This window comes from Cervus elaphus, chromosome 6 (assembly GCF_910594005.1).
Source record: "Cervus elaphus chromosome 6, mCerEla1.1, whole genome shotgun sequence".
Classification (NCBI taxonomy): domain Eukaryota; kingdom Metazoa; phylum Chordata; class Mammalia; order Artiodactyla; family Cervidae; genus Cervus; species Cervus elaphus.
Window position 1 is genome coordinate 24480646 of NC_057820.1, and position 22117 is coordinate 24502762.

A 22117-nucleotide genomic window follows, 5' to 3' on the forward strand; every position below is an offset into this window, starting at 1 on the left:
AGAATCTGCCTGCAATGCAGGAGACCTCAATTCGATTCCTGGGTTGGGAAGATCCTCTGGAGAGGGATAGGCTACCCCCTCCAGTATACTTGGGATTCCCTTGTGGCTCAGCTGCTAAAGAGTCTGCCTGCAATGTGGTAGACCTGGGTTTGATCCCTGGGTTGGGAAGATCCCCTGGAGAAGGGAATGGCTACCCACTCCAGTATTCTGGCCTGGAGAATCCCCATGGACAGAGGAGCCTGGCGGGCTGCAGTCCATGGGGTCGCAAAGAGTCGGACACAACTGAGTAACTTTCACTTTCAAAAGCTTGATATTAATGTGGAGACCTCAGTGGGAAACACTTACCCCCTCTTAACCCTGTTTTGGGTTCAGATTCAAGAAAATGCCAAAAATAGACAAAAATGTTTCCCCGTTCTTCTTTCTGACCTAAATAATTTAAAGCCAAGGATTCCAATTCATTCATGGAAAAGTACCAGGATATGTTGGCAACTTAAACCAAGCTCAGCTAATGTGACCTATGTGTCAGTCAGTAAAACTGGCCCACGCTAACACAAGTTGACAATTGTGAGGCCAAGATACTTTCAATACCTTCCCTCAGCAAAAAGGACAGGGGCTCATGAAACAATTAAAAATAGTGGAACAAAAGAAGAAAAAGTGGAAAGATGAGGGGAGTACAAGAAGGAAGACTGACACTGACGTGGAGGAGAAAATAGGAAATATGGCCAACAGAGGATATAAAAAATAAGCATCTTTGCTGTTACAGTTGGGGTGAGGATAAACAGTCACAACAGAAGGAAATAAGAAGGCAGCTAAAGAAAAGAATGGGAGAGGGCGGGGAATCAGATAGGTAAGTAGATAAAACAAGAAAAGTATTTGGGGCCTGTGTATAGACTAATAAAGAAACAGAATAGGACCAGAAGGATTATTTCCGGATGAACATGTGGACAGGTAAAATGCAGAAGAAGCAACTGTTAGGAAACATGCTGTAATTCTACTGTCTTGAAGAGGCCAAGATTTTCATACTAGAGATTGTCAAACTCTAATCTACAAATGGGACTTCCCTGGTGGCTCACCGGTAAAGAATCTGCCAATGCAGGAAATGCAGATTCTATCCCTGGGTCAGGAAGATCCCCTCAAGAAGGAAATGGCAACCCACTCCAGTATTCTTGCCTGGAGAATCCCCATGGACAGAGGAGCCTTGTGGGCTACAGTCCATGGGTCGCAAAGAGTTGGACACGATTTAACCACCACAAAGGCACACAGGCAGTCTACAAGTGCACGTGGAATTAGGCAGTTTACAGCCCCTCAGTGGAGAATGACAGTCAAGCTGAAAGCTGGGAACAACTTGGTCGAATCCAGCCAGCCTGTACTGCCTTCACATTCTGAATGCCTGGAGGAAATGTGACATTTGGAGGGAACCAACTTCACCACTTAAGCCAACACAAAAGAGACTGTACAAATCTCTTCTGTTCATAAATTTTGGAGTAAATAAGAGCAAATTCACACATCAAATTTGATTTTTTCAGCAGCTTTGCGTGAGATTACTAAGAAGGAAAAAGGCCTTCTTCCTGTAACCAACCTGTAACCTTCAGAGTGATTTCTCTTTTCACTACAGACTTGGGCGTATTGGGACCCCTAGGAGCCAGAGTCCGGAGGAGTCGCCCCGGGGGTTATCCCGAGATCCAGATGGGCTTGCTTTGGATGCGAAATTTGTCCCCCACCCCACCCCCCGCACCTCGATGATGCTGCCTCCGGGTATCTGAAATTACTAGCCTACAGCATTAAGTAAGGTGTGTTTGGAGAGACCGCAAGACGCTGGTTAATTTGCACCTTTTCCCCCACCCAGCGACTTCAGCCGGGACTTACGCTGAGAAAGGAGCGGGCGAAAACAGCTCTCCTATTGTTTTCGTTTCCTACGTGGCCGAAACCCAGAGGAGTGGCGGGTTGCCTACCTGCCTTCCATGCCCCGGGCCGGGAGCGGCTGCGCGACCGGCCGCGCGGTTCGTGGCCGGCGCTGGCTCGCCGGCCACCTCACCTATGGCGCTTTCTTCCCGGTTCGGACCCGCCTGACTCATCGGGGATGGGTGGCAGGGGTGGGGGAGACCTCACAGGGCGGAGGGACAGGAGGAGGCGGGCCGGGCCCTTCCCCCAGAGCCGGGGAGGAGGCGTTGCCGGGGCGCAGGTGAAGCCGGCTCCGGCCGATCCCGGGAACTTTCGCCGCGGGGACTCGCGGCGCGCGGCGCGCAGGGCCGACCCAGGGAGCCGCCTTCTCCCACCTGGGCGGCGCGCGGGGCCTGTGGCCGGGGGGAGCCCGTCAGCCTCGGGCACGTTCTGGGTCTGCCCGCAGGCCGCGGCTGATGGAGGCGGGTGGCGCCACCCTGGGCGCAGGTGACACACGCCAGGCCGGGGTTTCCGCCGGCGCGGGAGAGCGCCGGGAGGGCGAGACGCAGACACCTCGGGGCCGGGGGACGACGGGGCCGCGATGGCCCGGGAGCTGAGCCAGGAAGCGCTCCTGGACTTCCTGTGCCAGGCCGGGGGCCGGGTGACCAACGCCGCCTTGCTGAGCCACTTCAAGAGCTTCCTCCGCGACCCCGACGCGCCCCCCGGCCAGCAGCAGCGCCGCCGCGAGCTTTTCAAGGGTTTCGTCAACTCGGTCGCCGCAGTGCGCCAGGACCCCGACGGCACCAAGTTCGTGGTGCTCAAGAGGAGGTACCGGGACCTTGTGGGGGAGGAGGAGGGGCTGCGGCGACCCCGCGACCCGCCCGCGGCCGCCGCCCCTGCAGGGGGAGCTGCACCCCGCTCCCCGCTCCCCGCGCGCCGAGGGGAGCAGCCGCCGCAACCGCAGCCGGGGAGGCGGATCCGGCGCGAGGAGGCGCCAGCAGGTGCCGCAGCCCGGGTCGCCGACGCAGGTTGCAATGGACTCCCCGCGGGCGGCGCCCGGGAGGCGGCGCGGGGAGGCGGCAGGCCGAGGGGCCGCTCCGGACATCGGGCGCCGGTGTCCGCGGCCGCGGTGGCGGCGGCGGAGACGCAGGGCCGCTGCTGCTGGGAATGCCTCCAGAACGGCCTGGGGGGGCTCCCGGACCCCGCCAGCGCCAGCGCCGCGGAGAAGCCAGCCCAGGACGACCGCGGGGCTCCCAGGCCGCAGCGGGAAGGTGCGCCCGCCGAGCCCCCGCCAAGGCCTGCCGCGCCCCGCTCGCCTCCTGCCACCGTCGAGGCTGCTGCAGCGCCCGCTGTCTTGTCCAGCCCCAGTCCCCCAGGAGGTCCGCCCGCGCCGGTGACCCCGGGCCCCGTGCTCTACTCCACTCTGCAGCAGCAGCAGCAGCGCACTCGCGAGTGGGTAGCCGGACACCCCCAGGTACCCGAGGCCCGGGACCACGGCCCCGTCCGAGCCTGGTCGGTGCTGCCGGACGACTTCGCTCGGCTGCCCTCGGAGCAGGGCTCCTGGGTCCAGGAATCTGAGTCAGCGCCCCTGGGCCCCCTTCCTCCCTCTCAGTCTCTCGTCGCTCCCACTGTTTCGGAAGCCTGGTCCGGGGATTCTCCGCTGGCAGTCTTTCGTAGCATTCGATGTCAGCTGTCCCTCCAGGATTTGGAGGACTTCGTGGAACAGGAGAGTCACGGCAGTGAGGAGAGCAGCAGCGGCCCCAGAGAGTCCCCTGGAGGTTCCGAAGATGGGCTGCGTCTGGCCCTGGGAGCCCCAGCTGGGAGAAGGCTCAGGAATCCAGCTGGGGCCCCTTCTCCAAAGGAGGCCAGGCCCACCAGGAGCCCCCAGGGCCTCAGGAATGTAGGAGATGCTCACACCTCTCAGCCGATCTCCACAGGAGCTGATGGTCCTGCAGGCGACCCCCAACCATTATCCTGGCCAGCTCCCAAACTAAGGAGATCCCTAAGGAGAAGCTCTAGGGCGGGGAGAGCCAAATTGTCCTCCTCTGATGAAGAGTGCCTTGAGGAGGACTTGCTGAAAAGGAGCCGACGCCCTCCCCGGGCCAGGAAACCCTCCAGAGTGGGAGCCATGTCCAGCCCAAGGGTGGATGCTGCATTGACACTAGCACATGTAGACGTTAAGGCTGCCACCTCCGAGCGGGATCATCCATGCAGCTGGTGGGCCCCTGGAGGGGACAGGCCCACAGCCTTGGTCCCCCACCGATCTTCCGAGCACAAGTCATCCCTCGTCCCCCTCGAGGCCAGGGAGCATGAATGGATCGTGAAGCTGGCCAGTGGCTCTTGGATTCGGGTGTTGAGTTTGTTCTGGGAGGACCCCCAGCTGGCTTTGCACAAAGACTTCTTGACTGGGTACACTGCCCTGCACTGGATAGCCAAACACGGTGCCCTCAGGGCCCTTCAGGACTTGGTCTCAAGTGCACAGAAAGCAGGGGTTGCTCTTGATGTGAATGTGAAGTCCAGCTGTGGGTACACCCCGCTGCACCTTGCAGCCATTCACGGCCACCAGGGGATCATCAAATTGCTTGTGCAAAGGCTGGCATCTCGTGTAAACATCCGAGACAGCAGTGGGAAGAAGCCTTGGCAGTATCTGACCCGTAATACCTCTGGGGAAATATGGCAGCTACTGGAAGCCCCACGGGACAAGCCCATTTTCCCCGCCTATTCGTTGGTTCGTAGCTCTTCCCCCACCAGGAAGGCCAAGAGCCGAGAAGTATCTCGACATGTCACTCGAAAGACTTCCTTAGCTGCACTCCTCAAAAGTCAGCACGCCAAATGGAAGCTGGCCAACCAGTATGAGAAATGCCCCAATCTGAGGGAAAGAGAAGAGGACAGTGACTGAGGGGGCCTGTCTCCAACATGGCCTCCACACCCCCATCCTTGAACTAGTCAGTGAGAGAATCCAGGGAGAGAGGGGAAATTGCCAAGGAGTTGGTTGAGAGGTCAAGTGAGATGGCCTGCTTATTTACCTCCATGGATTCTGTGTCAGCGCATCCTGGGCCTTCAAGGTCATCCAAGCTTTCTAACGGTGAATGTAGACAAGAGTCAGGTGCCTAAACCTGGGTGTTCTTTCCCTTCCTTTGCCACCTGGGCACAGGTGGCCACGCTATTCTCCCAAGCAGCTACCCCAGGCCTTGACTAGAGAGGGAACAGATTATCTAACAAGAAGAGAGGCAATTCAAGGAACTGAGAAGGTTCAAACAAAATCCTCTCTCTGGCTAGGAGCTCTCTGGCTTCCATTCATTTGGAGAATAAATCTTGGCTGAGGAAAAGCACCAGGTTTGAAATCAGATGGCTTCTCTTTTTTCCTCTCTCTCTCTTTTTTTTTTTTTGCATTCAGATTGGTGCAATAAAATTACTACTGGAAAGTAGAAGTTGTGCTAAGAGATTCATCTACCCCATCCTCAGGTTTTCCTTTGAATGCAACCTTTGGTGGCCAGTGCAAGAAAAGATTCATTAATCTTTTCAGAGAAGCAGTTGGGTAAGATCCATTTGTGACTAACATTCAGGCCCTGCTTTAAAAAATAAATAAATAAATAAAAACTAAGGGGAACTTTCCAAATGTAAAAACTGTATGGCTCATTTGCATAGTGACTGAAACCATCTTTTATGGAAATTCCTTCTGTGACAAATGGCAGAATTAGCATCAGTTTTTAGTGGGTCTGAGTGGCCAATATTCATACTCATGAAAAGAGAAATGATTTTGTTCTGGGGATGCAATAAGGGTTGTGAGGTGAATGCATCCCCACCAGGAATTCTCTAAGCTGCTAAATATAATTTTATTTGTACTAAACTCATTGCCAATTAAGATTAAATATTAGCCTTGAGTTAGTGCTGTGTCTCTAATGGGAAGTGCTCTTTTTATTTGTGATGAGACTGATCTCTGTGAATCCATGGAATAAGAGAATGGCTAGTTAATAAACTGCAGTAGGACATCAAGATTTCAGAATGTCAATTCAAAGAGTGCTGCAAGATTAAGTGTCCAAATCAAAATAGTTAATTTTTTATGGAGATATTTTTATGTGCTGTGGCAATGTTGTTGTATTTTTAACGTATTTTGTGTTTCTTCTGGCTTCCCCCCCATTAAAATGTCAACAGATATTTGTAGTTTATTGTTCTTATGCTGATTACTATTAACTTTCTTCTTTACGAAATTGTGTCTCAGTGAATGTCAAATATTTTTGTTTATTTGTAGTTTTACTTTATAATTTTGCTGAAATAAATATCTTTCTGCTCTATTAGAAAACAAACAAAAACAGGCAGAATAAATAAACCTAAGGATTGCTTTTCTCCAAAAAGGTCTATACTAGGGATGAAACTTTAGCAAATCAAATCAAGAAAGCTATAGGCACAGATGATAGGTGTATGGTTAGGGGAAATGAAATTTTAAAAAATAAAAGATAAACATTTATGTGAATACTCTAGTAAACCCGGTGATCTCCAAGGGCGGAAAAATCACAAAAATGTCAACTTCTTTTAAAAGTCAAGGAAATGTTTTTATTTTACCATGTTGTTATTACAATGTCAATTTATTCAGCGAGTATGTTTTCCTTAGTGTGGGATTTATAAAGATGAGTGGGACAGGACTTCTCCCCTGTTGAACTTAAAAATCTAACAAGAATATTTGCTGATTGATTTATACCATACCTTTCTCCCAAAGTATCTTTTAAATTTCCATTATATTAGGTATAAGCTTTTGAAATGAGACAAAGGGAAAAACGAAAAGATGCTACCAGCAATGAGGACAAAACCACTGCAATGCAAGAAGAAATTTTTTTTTTCAACGTTTCGTAAGTACAAAATTAAGTGCTCCAGAGAATTTCTGAGGAGAGAGTCCTTTGGGCTAAGAAAATCAGGGCGGGCTGCTGGAAGGCCGGGCATCTTTAGGTGAATGATCTTGGCTTTCCACAGAAACCAGCTGTGTTGGTTCTACCACATTCTTGACTGGCTGCCACGTGTGATTTCATAGCACAGCACTGACTGATTGCTCAATGGTTAGAACACAGTCCCAGGTTCATGCTTATGAGGATCCATCAGGTCCCTCTGTCCACACATCACACCTCTGACTCTGATCAACTTTCTGAAGTGGTTAACATGTATTTGGGGAGAGAGTGGGGCAGAGAGGGTTTTGAGAGCAGAGGAAAGCACAGGCCTGATGGGGTCACTGTTTTGCTCATGTCTTAAAGCATAGACTAGGAGGACTGCCCGAGCCAATCTCCTCTCAGCCTCTCCCTGCCACCACCCCACACTGACGCCTCACCACAACTATCAGAGTGCAAATGCCCTTACCCTCAAAGTTTCTGTCCTGGTGCCGAATTCGTTCAGCTTAGAATTCCTTTTGCTCCTTTCCTGGAGATATTGTGTTTCAGAGGATAACTCGGAGGTCGACGCCTCCATGAAGGCAATGCTTAGGGATGTATTTGGGGGACACTTAGCCACTCATGACTGTGGGGGGTATGGGGGCATCTGCTGTGTGGCAGCCTGAGGTGCTGTGGACTGAGGTGAGGATGGAAAGGGAATTTAAGGTCAAGATGGAAAAGATATTTTATGATGTGTGTGTATGTGCGCTTAATCGCTCAGTCGTGTCCCAGCCTGTGACCCCTTGGACTGCAGCCCACCAGACTCATCTCTGTCCGTGGAATTTTTCAGGCATGAATACTAGGGTGGGTTGCTATTTCCTCCTCAAGGGGATCTTCCCAACCTAGGGATTGAACCCAGGTCTCCTGCATTGCAGGCAGATTCTTTATTCACTGAGCCATCAGGCTTCCCTGATTTTATATGTCAAGACAAATAGTCGTTTTAGAGAATTCCCTGATAGTTCAGCGGCTGAGACTCCATGTTCCCAATGCAGGGGGCCCAGGTTAGATCCCTGGTTGGGAACTAGACTCCACATGCCACTACTAGAGATCCCACATGCCACAACTAAGATCTGGAGCAGTCAAATTAGTAAATAAATAACTCTTTAAAAAAAAAAAAAGCCTATTAAAGAGAAAAAGAAAAATAGGCATTTCCCAGAAAGCCAAGGATTGTCCAATCTCCTCCAGAAAACCTTAGTGTAATTCCAAGTATGGAAACTTTCCTAATGTCTTAATCTGAAAGCAAACAAGTAGAGACAGAAATTGAAGTACTGTATAGGATGTACTCAATTTTGAAGTTTCCCTTTCAGATTTTCCTTGCCTTTGATGTTAACGCTGCTTTGCTGGCAAATAGGGGTAGGCAATAAAATAATTTAGCAAATAATTTATTATTAGAGGCAAACATTAGAAACTGGTGATAATCTTAGCTCAACCACTTGCTCTTTTGTAGATAAAATTGTAAAGTGGTGAGTTTTATATGTTATATCTACTCTACTGTTATCTTCTGCTAGCAAAACTGCTTTTGGTTCAACATTTCAGGATGTTCCACACAGCATGCCATGACTTCCAGAGGATTTGATTTTCTTAATACATTTTTAAAGTAACAACTTTGATCTATATTTAATAGTTCACATACCATACAATTCACCTAATTAAAGTACACAGTTCAGTGGTTTTGAGTATGTTCACAGAGTTGTACAATTACCACAATAAATTCCTGTCTATGTTTCAGAACTACTGACCCAGGGAATGAGGAGTCACTGACAGTTTAATGCAGACACGTATAGACTGGGGTAAAAAAAAAGAAAAAAAAGATTCCTCTTGCTGCAGCCAGGGAGACAAACTAGAAGCAGAGATCAGTTAAGCTATTATAGTGTCTTAGTTCCATATTGGAAATAGGATTGTTGACTCCATCAGCTGGATGAGGTGAATGCGTTTGAATGTCTAAGATGAGGAAAGAAAATTTTAGTTGGAGGGGTTGCCTTAGTTGATTAAAATCAGAAAAAATTAGGTAGGCTCCAAAAGGATCTCTCCATTTCCTCTCATCTCAATGCCCTAGTTCAGTGGTTAGACCTCTCCATTACCGTGATGATGGTCTAGGTTCAAGCTGGCACTGACGAAGAAGAGTATAAATTCAGTCTCGGTATAGGCTGTTATAGCACCGCAGTATTAGTGTGTGTGCTTGTGTTTGCTGACATCAAACAAACAATTAAAAATGTGTGATGGAAGGGTAGATTGTGTAGTATTTGGGGTCGTGGCAATGAGCTAGGGTGCCTGGGTTCCTGTTCTGGCTTGGACAACCTTCAACTTCTTGGTTTTCTCATTTTTGAGGTTTTTTTTTAAATTATTTAAAGATCAAGTGAATGAACACAAAGTCTTTAGAAAATGTCTGGTACATAGTAAATCCTCAATAAATGTTAGCTATTATTATTTTAAACACCATTCAAAATATACAGTTCACTTAAATTTTCCATCTATGCTAAAGACAATTCTCTAGTTGATTAAAAAGGTGCTACAAGAATAAGATTTACTGATAAAATCAAACACTTTTCCTTGTTTCAGATATAAAAAGAGCTTTTATGTCTCATTTCAAATGAAAAAGACCGTCCAACTATCTCTTGTGTGTAACAATCATGAGCTATTATGGTATGTCATTAAACAAAATTAGGTTTTAATTGAAGTCATGTAAACTATTATTAGCACCAGTCAAATTAGCAGCTCTGGTTTAGTCTGGAATAGAAACCCAGGCAGAGGTCTGAAGGGGTGAGGCTTATAGGGAGTCAAGTGTGTGTCTATGTAAAGCTACCATCACTCAGGAAATCTGAAATATCTAAATTCAACCATGCAGTAAACTTTACCAAAATTCCACTAACTTGGTCAAGATGAAGTCTCACTGATTTGAATTAAAAATTATTGACGTATTGAAATATTCTTCCTCTTTACTCTAGCACTTCTTGATTCCTAGCTCCCAAGTTGGCCTCCTCTTTTCTACTTTTAAGACTTTTTTTAAAGGCATTACTGTATGTAAATTATGCCTCAAACAAGAAAATGATAGGACAAATAAGGAAAAAGATATTTTTGAAGTTACATGTTGGCATCAAAGCCAGAATTCTGTTTTTAGAGGGTCTAATTCTTCCATGTATTCTATTTCTCCTTTTGAAAAGAATGAAGAGACAATGAAAGTCACTCAGTGTCTCACTCTTTGCAACACTCCATACAGTCCATGAAATTCTCTAGGCCAGAATACTGGAGTGGGTAGCCTATCCCTTTTCCAGCAGATCTTCCCAACCCAGGAATCGAACCGGGATCTCCTGCACTGCAGGTGGATTCTTTACCAACTGAGCTACCAGGGAAGAGTGAATATTCCCAAATCTTACAGCTATTAATAGGTATTTTATTGCCATCACACTTTCTGAAACCATAACTGTTACTCTTACAGAACTTTATTTATTTAAATAAAACCAATTCAGTTTATATTCTCACACCATAAGATTTATTGTTTTTGTTTGAGATGTATCCAAGATTCTTAATAAAGGAAGACATCTGCATGAAGCAGCTGACCAAGTGACCATGAAAACTAATCCTAGGAGCGACCTGTGACCGTTTGAGAAAAGGATTAGTTCTCTAAACACAGGACACAGACCGACATTGTATCAGGTGCCACCTCACCATAGCTCTGTGTCCCTTATGTGTGTGTCACCTCACATGTTCTGTGGTCTCTTGGGTCCAGGTGTTTTCCTGCTAAAAGCTTCTTTAAGACCACCTGGGAAAGCAGAGTGAAAGGACAGGTGGGCTAGTATCACCTGGCAATCTTGGATCATGGGCACAGGACTGTTTTTATTCTACCAGAGTTAACGTTTTCTCTTTATTGTGGTAAGCATCTGACTCAAATTCCACTTTGGAGATACTTCCTCAGGTTCAAAATTCGTTATGTCTTTATTTTCTATGAGTTAAGAAGAGAAAATCCTTATCCTTTATAAATATAAAGCCACAGCATCCAGATACTGGCTTATGATGGAAATTGGATTTGCAGTAATGAACTGTTTGGTGTTCCTTAAAAAACAAAAGAAAACCACAATAGGAAGTTTACATAAACATTGTTACATTTTGTGATGTGGCAAGGTACCACAATGCTCCCATTATCTGGTAGGTATGGGAAATGGATTGCTTTGAATAATAAATTATTCTATTTCATAAGAATTTCTCACATGTACTTCACATAATTAATAGTTTAAGAAAATTGAACTACAATTAAATACACTCAACACTAAAACCGAATACAAAGTAATTTATGGTTTCAAAAAGCCATACAAGATCCATAATGCTTTGTGATTATTACTATAAATATCAATTATCTTTGCAGTTAAATACACAGAACTAAAGTCAGTTGATGAAAGGTTGAGTTTGATAAATTTTACATCTATTTCATACTTTAAAGAATTTTAAAATCATATAAACGATACATGTTTATTGTAAAAAAAAAATCGGATAACACAGATAAAAGAGAACAAGAAAACCAAAACTTACCTAATTTTACTACCTTAGGGTAATCACTGGTGATATTTTGGTGTGTATTCTTCCAGAATATATAACAAAAATGAAGCTATACTGTGCATAGCAACTTCCAGCCTATTTTATTGCTTAATATGTTATTATTTTTCCATTTGAATTGGGTATTTTATACTGAGTTCAAGGTCAAAGTTTAGCTCTTTAAATGGCTGAAACTGGGGCAGTTCAGAATTCATCTGTAGAACAGATTTTGCTTCAATGTCATTTCCTTTTCCATATAGGGCTAGATCCTCAAGGTATTAAGTTTTAAATTATTTTAAAAATCATTCTTTGCATTCATTTGACTTGAAGCAATGGTTTTGTTTTTCAGGCAGGAGGTCCCCTCTCCAGGAAACTGGTTGCCTGCTTCTGTTCATGGCAGGAAAACAAGAGGGTACTCCTGTTACCACCCATCTGAAACCTGTGATTGTTCTGTTTGCTTGTGGGGTGGTGGAGACATAAGACAGGTGTGAGCCAGATATGACTGAAGAACATTTATCAATACTATGCTTGATTGTTACTTAAAGTGGGCTAGATCTACCAGTATCACTGGTCTGGGTTTTTTTGTTTGTTTTGATAGCTAGGGAGAATATTTTAGAATGACTTTATCATTCAACATAAGAATGGGGAAGGGAATATAGTTATCCAGAAAGCTTTTTTTTCCTGATTGTATGCATCTTTTACTTAAAGAATTTCCTGAAGATGAAATTTGCTCCTAGTTTTATTTTCTATTAATAATAATAATAAAAAAAACATTCAAACATAGTTACAAAAGATATACTTTAGGGAGTAGTAAATTCTAATCATTTTCAATCCCATCAATTACTTTTAATTTACTTTTACCTGACTAGCATGCATATTTTATCTTCCACTGTTCTCATTAACAGCAGACTCCATGTATTAAAGCAATTTTCCTAGCTTACATTTTTAATGGCCAGGAGGTATATCACTACGTTAATATATAATAGTTTGCTTAGCTATTTCTCTACTTTTTGACATGCGGATCATTTCTCACTATAATAGTACTGATATATCTTTTTGAAAATAATTGTGAGGTCCTTTCATTTCTTGGCTATTTTCCCAGGTGCAATTTAATAGCTTACATTTACATTTACCACTTTGTACTTCAAAGGGATTGAGTCAAATTAAAGTGACATGAGCAAGGAAGTAAAAACTAAGGAAATCTGAATAAACTATAGACTGCAGATAATAAATCAATGTTGGTTCATTAACTGTAATACATGTACTATACCTATGTAATATGGAAAACTATGTTGGGGGATATTTTAACTCTATGTGCTATCTGTTGAATTTTCCTATAAATCTAAAGCTATTCTTAAAAAGCTTATTAATAAAAAAAAAAAAAAAAAGAAAGTACAAAGCAAAGATGGTAAAACCTTAACATGGAACAGGAGTTCCATGTTATACAGCTCTTGCAGCTTTTCTCTGTTAAATTTATTTCAAACCATAAATTTATTTTTTTTCCATTTATTTTTATTAGTTGGAGGCTAATTACTTTACAATATTGTAGTGGTTTTTGTCATACATCGACATGAATCAGCCATGGATGTAAAAATATAACTGGTTATCCCTTTTTTGGAACCATATCTATCCTAGATGCTCACCAATAGTTAATCTTGCAATGTAATAGAGGGGGTTGTTATTATTATTATTAAATAAAATTGGTCCCCACCAATGGGAATCTCAAATGGCCTGTTACTAGGCAGAATCTGGGTTCTCCACAACTGGGAAGGGGACAGATCTGACCAAGGATAGCCAGAGGCTGATTGTCTCCTGGCCAGGTAAATAAAGGTGAAGTGCCATCCAACAGGTATATCCCAGAAACCATTTGAGTTTTAAAAATGTATCTTGAGCCTCTGACCCTCTGGTGTCAGTTTTCAAAGGACCTGGCACTCCCTGTAGTTTGTTGCCCACCATCTCCTCCCTAACAACCCCCCCACCCTACCAACTTTGCAGAGGTACTGTCTGGGGCTGGGAAGAGGTGGACCTGCATGCATGGACCAATACTTTAGCTTGTGGTTAAAAAAAAAAAGTATCAAGAACAGCAAAAAAGACAAGACTTTCACCAGTGGTCCAGTAGCTAAGACTCCATGTCCCCAATGCAGGGGGCCTAGGTTCCATCCTTGTCAAGGAACTAGATCCCACATGCTGCAACTAAAGATCCGACATACCTCAAATAAAAGTTTTAAAAAGATCCCACAATTAAGACCCAGTGCAGCCAAAAAAAAAAGCAACAAAGAGCAGTTAAGAGATTTAATAGTTAACTGCAGTAAACAGATTTTGCTGAAGCCTTTTTTTTTTCCCTTACAAGCTCTTCTTTGTGGGTCTAACACTTGACCAATCATTGCACATGAATTACAGGTCTGCTGGGGAAGTAGAACTCCGGGCTGGCTACAAATGCAGTGAAATTCCCTTTAGAATTAGGTGAGAGCTTCCAGCACTGATTTCCTTTTCCTTTCATCACCGACTCCAAGCAGTCGGACATGTACTCGGCCAGGGCTGGGATTGTGATCACATGGAATATTTGGATGTCCCTCTTTCTCACCTCTAGGGCATCTCTGGGAGAGAAGAGTCCCTGCCAGACAGCCAGATTCTCACTGCACTGTCCAAGTTTTAAGATGATAAAATTACACTGAAGTGGGGATGAGATGTTATCATTGTTTATCCAAAGTCTAAACAGTGACTGAATAGCAAAATTTCTCAGAATTAGGAAAGAGGGTTTAAAGTAGTTCTTTAGCTTGGTTTTTTTTTTAATGTTAAATTTATCAAAGGAGCCAGTTTAGAAATGATAAGTGACTACTCACCCATTGTATCATTGTCACAAGATGACAAGATATAAGACATTTGTCTGAATTGAAAACATAGGCATTTTCTCTATTTTTCCATCAATTAAGTTCAGTTCAGTAGCTCAGTCGTGTCCGACTCTTTGCGACCCCATGGACTGCAGCACGCCAGGCCTCCCTGTCCATCACCAACTCCCGCAGGCCACTCAAACTCACATCCATTGAGTCAGTGATGCCGTGCAACCATCTCATCCGCTGTCATCCCCATCTCCTCCTGCCTTCAACCTTTTGCAGCATCAGGGTCTTTTCCAGTGAGTCAGTTCTTCACATCAGGTGGCCAAAAAGTATTGGAGTTTCAGCTTCACCATCAGTCCTTCCATTGAATATTCAGGACTGATTTCCTTTAGGATGGACTGGTTGGATCTCCTTGCAGTCCAAAGGACAGCAGACTAAGGTGACATGCTCTGTAAAACTTCCAATTTGGGCACGTTCCTGGTGGTCCAGTGATTAAAACTTCGTGCTTCCAATGCAGGGGATGAGGGTTATATCATTGATTAACCTTGATCAACTAAGATTCCACATGCCACAGGGCAACAAAGTCTGCCCATTGCAACTACTGAGACCATGCACTCCCTCCGGAACCCCTTGTGCCACAGTTAGAGAGAAGGCCCCTTGGCCAGAATGAAGTGTCCTGCATGACATAACGAAGATCCAGAATGCCCAGTGCTGAATGAAGACCCAACGCAGTCAAAAATTAAAAAAATAAATTTTAAAAAAAAATAACCTTCCAGTTTGGGGTCATTGATGTCCCCAAATTACAGTTGGGTGAATTTTGCAGAATTCATCTTTCATAGCAGAGCTCATTACAGCTGGCCGCTTCTGAATTAGAAGTAGGTCAAGACCTTGAAAGATGATGGAAAGCAGGTCTTCTCACACGTGGTCTGTGGCTCATCTGCATCATTACTTTGCTTGTTAGACAAAAATGATGGATGCCTGAACTCCACACCAGATTTAACAACGGCCAGTCTTTGGGGCCTGGTCTGGGAAATCTCTCTCAACCCAAAAGCTCTGGTGATTACTATGCGCTCTAAAGTTTGAAGAACTTTGCTTTACGTTCCTCAGGCACTGTATGATAATTAGAAGTGTGGAGAATTATAGTGGTAAAGAACCTGCCTGCTAATGCAGGAGACACAAAAGACTTGGGTTCGATCCCTGGCTGGAAAGATATCTTGAAGGAGAACATGGCAACCCACACCAGTATTCTTGCCTGAAGAATCCCATGGACAGAGGAGCCTGGCGGGCTACAGTCTATAGGGTATATTCTAGGTAGTAGTTTCTTATCAGATATATAAGTTCCAAATATTTTTTCCCATTCTGTTGTTATCTTTCACTTCTTAATAATATCATTTGAAACAAAAATGTTCTAAGTTTAGACAAAGTGCAACTTGTTTTTTCTTTGGTTGCTAAACTTTTAATATTGTGTTTAAGAAACCATTGCTAGGAATTCTTTGGCAGTCCAGTGATTAGGACTCCACGCTTCCATTACTGGGGACCTGGGTTCAATCCCTTGTCAGGGAATTAATGTCCCACAAGCCGCATGGCATGGCCAAGAGAAAAAAGAAGAAGCCATTGCTCATGAAGGTTTACTCCTATGTTTTCTTCTAAGAGTTTTATAGTTGAGATCTTACATTTAGGTCTTTGACTGATATTGAGTTAACTTTTGTATATGACATGATGGTGAATTTTATGTGTCAACTCGACTGGGCTAAGGGATGCCTAGATGGCTAGTACAACCTATCTGGGTGGAAATATCAGGGTTTATCCAAAAGAGATTAGTATTTCAATCGATACACTGAGGAAAGAAGATCTCCCTCACCAAAGCAGATGAGCATCTTTCAATCCACCGAGACCCTGAATAGAACCACAAAAAAAGGGAAGGGCAAATTTACTCTTCTGTTCAAGCAGGCATGTCCGTATTTTCATGCCCTTGGACATTGGCACTCCTAGTTCTTGGACCTTTGAAGTCAGATTGGACTTATACTATCAGCCACTGCAGCTCTCAGATCTTTGGATTCTTACAACATTAGCTTTCCTGGGTTTTAGTCCTTTAGGTTTGGACTAGAACTGCAGCACTGGCTTCCCTAGGCCTCCAGCTATCCTCCAGCTTGGCCTCCATAATCTTGTGAACCAGTCCTTCATAATGAATCTCTTTCTATACATCTGCGTATATCCTATTGGTTCTTCTTCTCTGGAGAATCCTGACTAACATAAATAGGGTTCCAACTTCATTCTTTTGCACATGAATATTCAGTTGTCCCAGTACCATTTATGTAAAAGACTATTCTTTCCTCCACTAAATTGTGTTGGCACCCTTGTGGAAATCAGCTGACCAGAAATGTAATAATTGATTTCTAGATTCGAGCTTCCATTCCACTGATCTATACATCTATCTTTACACTAATACCGCACTGAATAGATTACTAGAGCGTTACAGTAACTTCCAAAATTAGACAGTGTGATTCTAACTTTGTTCTTTTGCAAGAATGTTTTGGCTATTCTGGGTCCCTGGAGTTTCCATATGAATTTTAGGAAGTTTGTAAATTTCTGCAAAGAAAACAAAATGCACGTGGGATGGGGGGACTTCCCTGGTGGTCCAGTGGTTAAGAATCCACCTGCCAGTGCAGGAGACAAGGGTTCAATCCGTGCTCCGGGAAGATCCTACAATCAACAAGGCAACCAAGCCTGTGGACAACTACAGATCCAGTGCTCCAGAGTCCATGAGCTGCAACTACTGAAGCCCGCGCAACTTGCCACCTAGTGCTCCACAACAAAGAGAAGCCCCCGTAATGAGAAGCCTAAGCACCAAAACTGCGAGAAAGCCCACTCACAACATTAAAGACTCTTCAAAGCCAAAAATAAAATAAAAGCAAACAAATAAAACCTTAAAAAAAAAAAAAAGGCACATGGGATTTCAATAGGATTGCATTATCTATTGATCAATTTGGAGAATCTTGCCATCTTAACAATATTAAAATTTCCAATCTATGAACATAAGATGTCTTTCAATTTATTTAGGTCTTTCCTGAAGCACAAGCCCAACCCTATCATTTGAATCCTTCTAGGTTTCTAGAAATATGTTGGACCTTTTCAAAGCTCCCCGTGGACATCTTATTCCCTAGCTTTTCTTTCTAATTTTGGGGGTCAATTTCTTGTTTGTCTCAACTGTTGTCACCACCTGAGGCAGCTGTGATGTTAAATAACTGCTGTTGACTGTTTTTGACAAGTGTTCCTGTGGAAAAAGCTGTTCTGAGTCAGATCAAATAAAGACAAGTCCTTAGAGTTTTCCGGGGAACTGCCTGACATGTCAAATAATGACAATTCCCCGGGAAAGGTTTTCTAGGGAGTTCCAACCCCCTTCCTCCCTTTCCAGGGGCTGCCAAGATGCTGGTTTTCACTGTGAATGTGGTGCCATTTGTTTTCAAGGCTATTGTGGAGCTGGGGAAAAGGGGAAGGAATGAGGCAAGTTAAAATTCCACAAAGTTCACTGTGTTTACTGACATTCAGCCATTTTTTATGAATAAATACTCCCCTTTGGCCAGTTTCCAGAGTTCTGTAACAGTTGGCTCTGACAGTTATTGCCAGTGTTGGTGCTCTTTTTATGGAAGAGCAACTTTTCAGAGGTCCTTCCCCCCACCATCCCCCCTATTGTCACTTCCTCTCCACTTCTAACTTGCCATTTATTTTTGAGGAAATCACTTAATTTCTCTGAACCTCTATTTCTCCATTTGGAAAAAGATGAAGGAAATAATTCCCCAGAATATCATAAAGATCAAATTACACACATACACATCAGTCCACTGATGAAGCTACAGAAAACCACAAACACATGAGTGTAATTGCTGTGTCTCTTGTTAGCGAGGATTCAAGTTCTCCACGTTTTATCCCATGTCAATCCCACTTCTTCAACCTTTCCTGGTGTGGGAGTCTTCTCATTGTTTTTGATTGTTCAAACAATGTATCACTTTAGATAGTATTGATTATTGAGAGTTGTCTCTCTCACCCTAGAGTCTAGACTATAAGGAATCAGGAAAGCTCCTTTGTCTCCCTTTGCAGCAGAATGCGGAATGTGTATGTGCATGTGTAGTAGCCCGCCAGGCTCCTCTGGCCATAGGATTTCCCAGGCAAGAATATTGGATTGGGTTGCCATTTCCTTCTCAGGGGATCTTCCTGATCCAGGGATTGAACCTGCATCTCTTGTGTCTCCTTGCATTGGCAGGGAGATTCTTTACCACTAGTGCCACCTGGCAAGAATGAAGAATAAGTCAAGAATTGCTGAAGCAAAGAGAAGTAAAGTGATTTGTCTGAGGAAGGCATGGCAACCCACTCCAGTATTCTTGCCTGGAGAATTCCATGGACAGAGGAGCCTGACAGGTTACAGTCCGTAGGGTTGAAAAGAGTTGGACAAGACTGCAACGACTTAGCATGCACACAGCTAACAATTTGTAGACTCAGTACTGATTACCTGGCCTGAAGACCTGCTATTTCCATTATGTCATTTGGTATCCCCAAAGGTTAGGGAGTAGGATCAACAGAGTTCTTTTGATACATTTTTTCTCCATCATATGTGTTATTTTTAGAGACAGTGGGGAAAGATGGGTAATCTGACCAAAAGCTATTAAGATAGAAGTAACATTTTATTTACAATTGAAGGACTATTAGTTTCAGCTTAGTAAATATAAGTAAGAAACTGATTTGACTTCTTTAAATTCTTGATTACTGGGACTTCCCTGGTGGTCCAATTGTTACGACTCCATACTTCCAGTGAAGGTGATGTGGGCTCCATCCCTGATCAGAGACTAAGGTCCCACATACCACATGGCACAACCAAAAACAAACAATTCTTGACTACTTAGTTTATTGTCAATTGCCGATGAGATTTACAAAGTGGACTAGAATATTTTCCTGGAAGTCTATAGCTACTAAGTTGCTACAGATCACTATTACTTTCTTCCTTTCAATCCATAAAGTGTGCATCATTGCCCAAATAGCCCAGATAATAATTGCACAGTTACTTTTTGACCTCGTGTGACACTTGTTTGGCCTTAATTCACTGGTCCTAATGTTCATCTCTGGTGCTTTTTATGCCACAATTTTTTCATTATTAAGTTTACTTTATTCCTCTGTTTGCTGAATGTGCCTTAGAGTAGTTTTTACAGAAATGATATAAAGGCGGTAGATCTTCTGGGCCCTTGAATAACTGAGAATGCATTTCTGTTGGCTTCTGATATGAACACCTCAGCTGGACACTGATGCTTGGATCACAGGCCCTTCCCTTTCAAGGTGTGGATAAAGGTATAGACATTCTGTTTATTAATGTGGAGCTGCAACATTTCACAAGTCCTAGAGGAAAAATCTGTGTAGATTATAAGAGGGATGATGCAGAAAGCCTCAAGCCCTGGTTTAAGACTTTAAATGCTTCTGAGGGTATTTATTGATGTCTTTAAAAGTCTATTAAGCAGTAGTGACTCAGACTGGAGGATGTGGACAGAAGGTTGGAACAGTGTTCAACTTCCATGGTAACAGGAGTAAAACATCCCCAAATAAACTGCCTTGCCTTTGTTGTAGTTGTAGGTTCAACGGTTCTCATATACAAAGATCTGAGGTCCAGTCTCCTCCCAACAATGGAAAGGTAGGGAGGCTGAGGCCTCCTCAGACCCGGTGGAAGACAGAGCCCAAAGTTCATTAACTCTTGCAGTGGATTCTCCAAGCAAGGCCAATAAATGCCAGGATAACAATTCATATTCATTTCTATGACCTAAGCAATGCATATGGCTTAGCATATCACACTAATAATAATAAAAAATAATAGCTAGCATGTTCTAAATGTATACACATCTAAATTTATTTAATTCTCATGACAACTTTAGGAGGCTACCAATCGCTCTTTTTTTTTCCCCCCAATTATTTTTATTAGTTGGAGGCTAATTACTTTACAATATTGTAGTGGTTTTTGCCATACATTGACATGAACCAGCCATGGATTTACATGTGTTCCCCATCCTGAACCCCCCTCCCACCTCCCTCCCCATCCCATCCCTCTGGGTCATCCCAGTGCACCAGCCCTGAGCACTTGTCTCATGCATCCAACCTGGACTGGTGATCTGTTTCACACTTGGTAATATACATGTTTCGATGCTGTTCTCTCAGATCATCCCACCCTCGCCTTCTCCCACAGAGTCCGTGGGAGAAGTCTGTTCTATACATCTGTGTCTCTTTTTCTGTCTTGCATATAGGGTTATCGTTACCATCTTGCTAAATTCCATATATATGCGTTAGTATACTGTATTGGTGTTTATTTTCTGGCTTACTTCACTCTGTATAATGGGCTCCAGTTTTATCCATCTCATTAGAAGTGATTCAAATGAATTCTTTTTAATGGCTGAGTAATATTCCATTGTGTACATGTACCACAGCTTCCTTATCCACTCGTCTGCTGATGGACATCTAGGTTGCTTCCATGTCCTGGCTATTGTAAACAGTGCTGAGATGAACATTGGGGTGCACGTGTCTCTTTCAGATCTGGTTTCCTCAGTGTGTATGCCCAGGAGTGGGATTGCTGGGTCATATGGCAGTTCTATTTCTAGTTTTTTAAGGAATCTCCACACTGTTCTCCATAGCGGCTGTACTAGTTTGCATTCCCACCAACAGTGTAAGAGGGTTCCCTTTTCTCCACACCCTCTCCAGCATTTATTGCTTATAGACTTTTGGATAGCAGCCATTCTGACTGGCATGAAATGGTACCTCACTGAGGTTTTGATTTGCATTTCTCTGATAATGAGTGATGTTGAGCATCTTTTCATGTGTTTGTTAGCCATCTGTATGTCTTCTTTGGAAAAATGTCTGTTTAGATCTTTGGCCCATTTTTTGATTGGGTCATTTATTTTTCTGGAATTGAGCTGCAGGAGTTGCTTGTATATTTTTGAGATTAATCCTTTGTCTGTTTCTTCATTTGCTATTATTTTCTCCCATTCTGAAGGCTGTCTTTTCACCTTGCTTATAGTTTCCTTTGTTGTGCAAAACCTTTTAAGTTTCATTAGGTCCCATTTGTTTATTTTTGCTTTTATTTCCAATATTCTGGGAGGTGGGTCATAGAGGATCTTGCTGCCAATTGCTCTTATATCATTCCCACTTTATGGTTGAAGACATTAAGACAAAGAAAGGACAAATTGTTAGCTCAGAATTATACCCTTAGCAAGCAGCAGAGCTGGCAATAAAATTGGTTGAGTCTGCTATCAAAGAATCTGATTCTCTCCATCACACTATATTAATATAATGTATAATAAAACTTTATCAATGTAAATATATTTTTAAACACTTTTTTAAAAAGAATCTTTGTCCTCACTGCACAGCATGTGGGATCTTCAGTTTCTAGATGAGGGATCAAACCTGCACCCTTGCCTTGGAAGAATGGAGCCTTATCCACTGGAATGTCAGGGAAGTCCCAATATAACTGAAATCCTTTTTACCTGAGTTGACCTGCTTATTCTCCTTGCTGTTACATCACCCTTTTGTGACAACTTCTGTTACTTATAAACACATTTCTTAAAATTGTACATACTGTGAAGGGGTTTAGATGGGATAATCAGGGTTCCTCTAACTAAAATCCTGTGATCCTGTGAGATTTGTTGTAAAGAAAGATGTTATGCCTATTACAGTCATCCAAATAAGCTGAAGTGATAAAATATATTAGAAATGCCGAGGGGAAACAGGTGCACTCACAAATGATATAATTCATTCATTACATTTCTTTTAAGAGCAGTTTGAATGTGTGTCTGTGTGTGCATGCGTAGGTATAAAAATCTGGTATTTCCACTTTTAGAGGATTACGTCAGTTAGGAATGTTGTGGCTATAAATAACAAAACTCTTGATGGGGCTTATGATGGCTTAAATGTATAGGGGTTTATGTTTCT

The 22117-nt window shown here is 43.4% G+C and overlaps 1 protein-coding gene across 2 annotated transcripts; it reads left to right on the forward strand.

Annotated features, from left to right (window-relative positions):
• The first annotated feature begins 1849 nt into the window (after positions 1 to 1849).
• SOWAHB (sosondowah ankyrin repeat domain family member B) lies at positions 1850 to 12810 on the forward strand. Of its 2 annotated transcripts, XR_006341749.1 has the most exons (3): positions 1850 to 5419; positions 6625 to 6728; positions 11674 to 12810. XR_006341749.1 is itself a non-coding variant. In XM_043906410.1 (1 exon), exon 1 carries the CDS (start codon positions 2483 to 2485, stop codon positions 4778 to 4780), a length of 2298 nt encoding a protein of 765 aa, XP_043762345.1. In that variant the 5' UTR covers positions 1850 to 2482; the 3' UTR covers positions 4781 to 6039. The 2 variants fall into 2 exon arrangements, 1 of the variants encoding a protein (XP_043762345.1); XM_043906410.1 differs by lacking the exons at positions 6625 to 6728; positions 11674 to 12810 and having other exon boundaries at positions 1850 to 6039.
• Positions 12811 to 22117: the final 9307 nt, after the last annotated feature.

Coding starts and splice junctions, on each gene's coding strand:
- SOWAHB (XM_043906410.1), top strand. CDS start 2,483: ATGGCCCGGGAGCTGAGCCAGGAAGCGCTCCTGGACTTCCTGTGCCAG.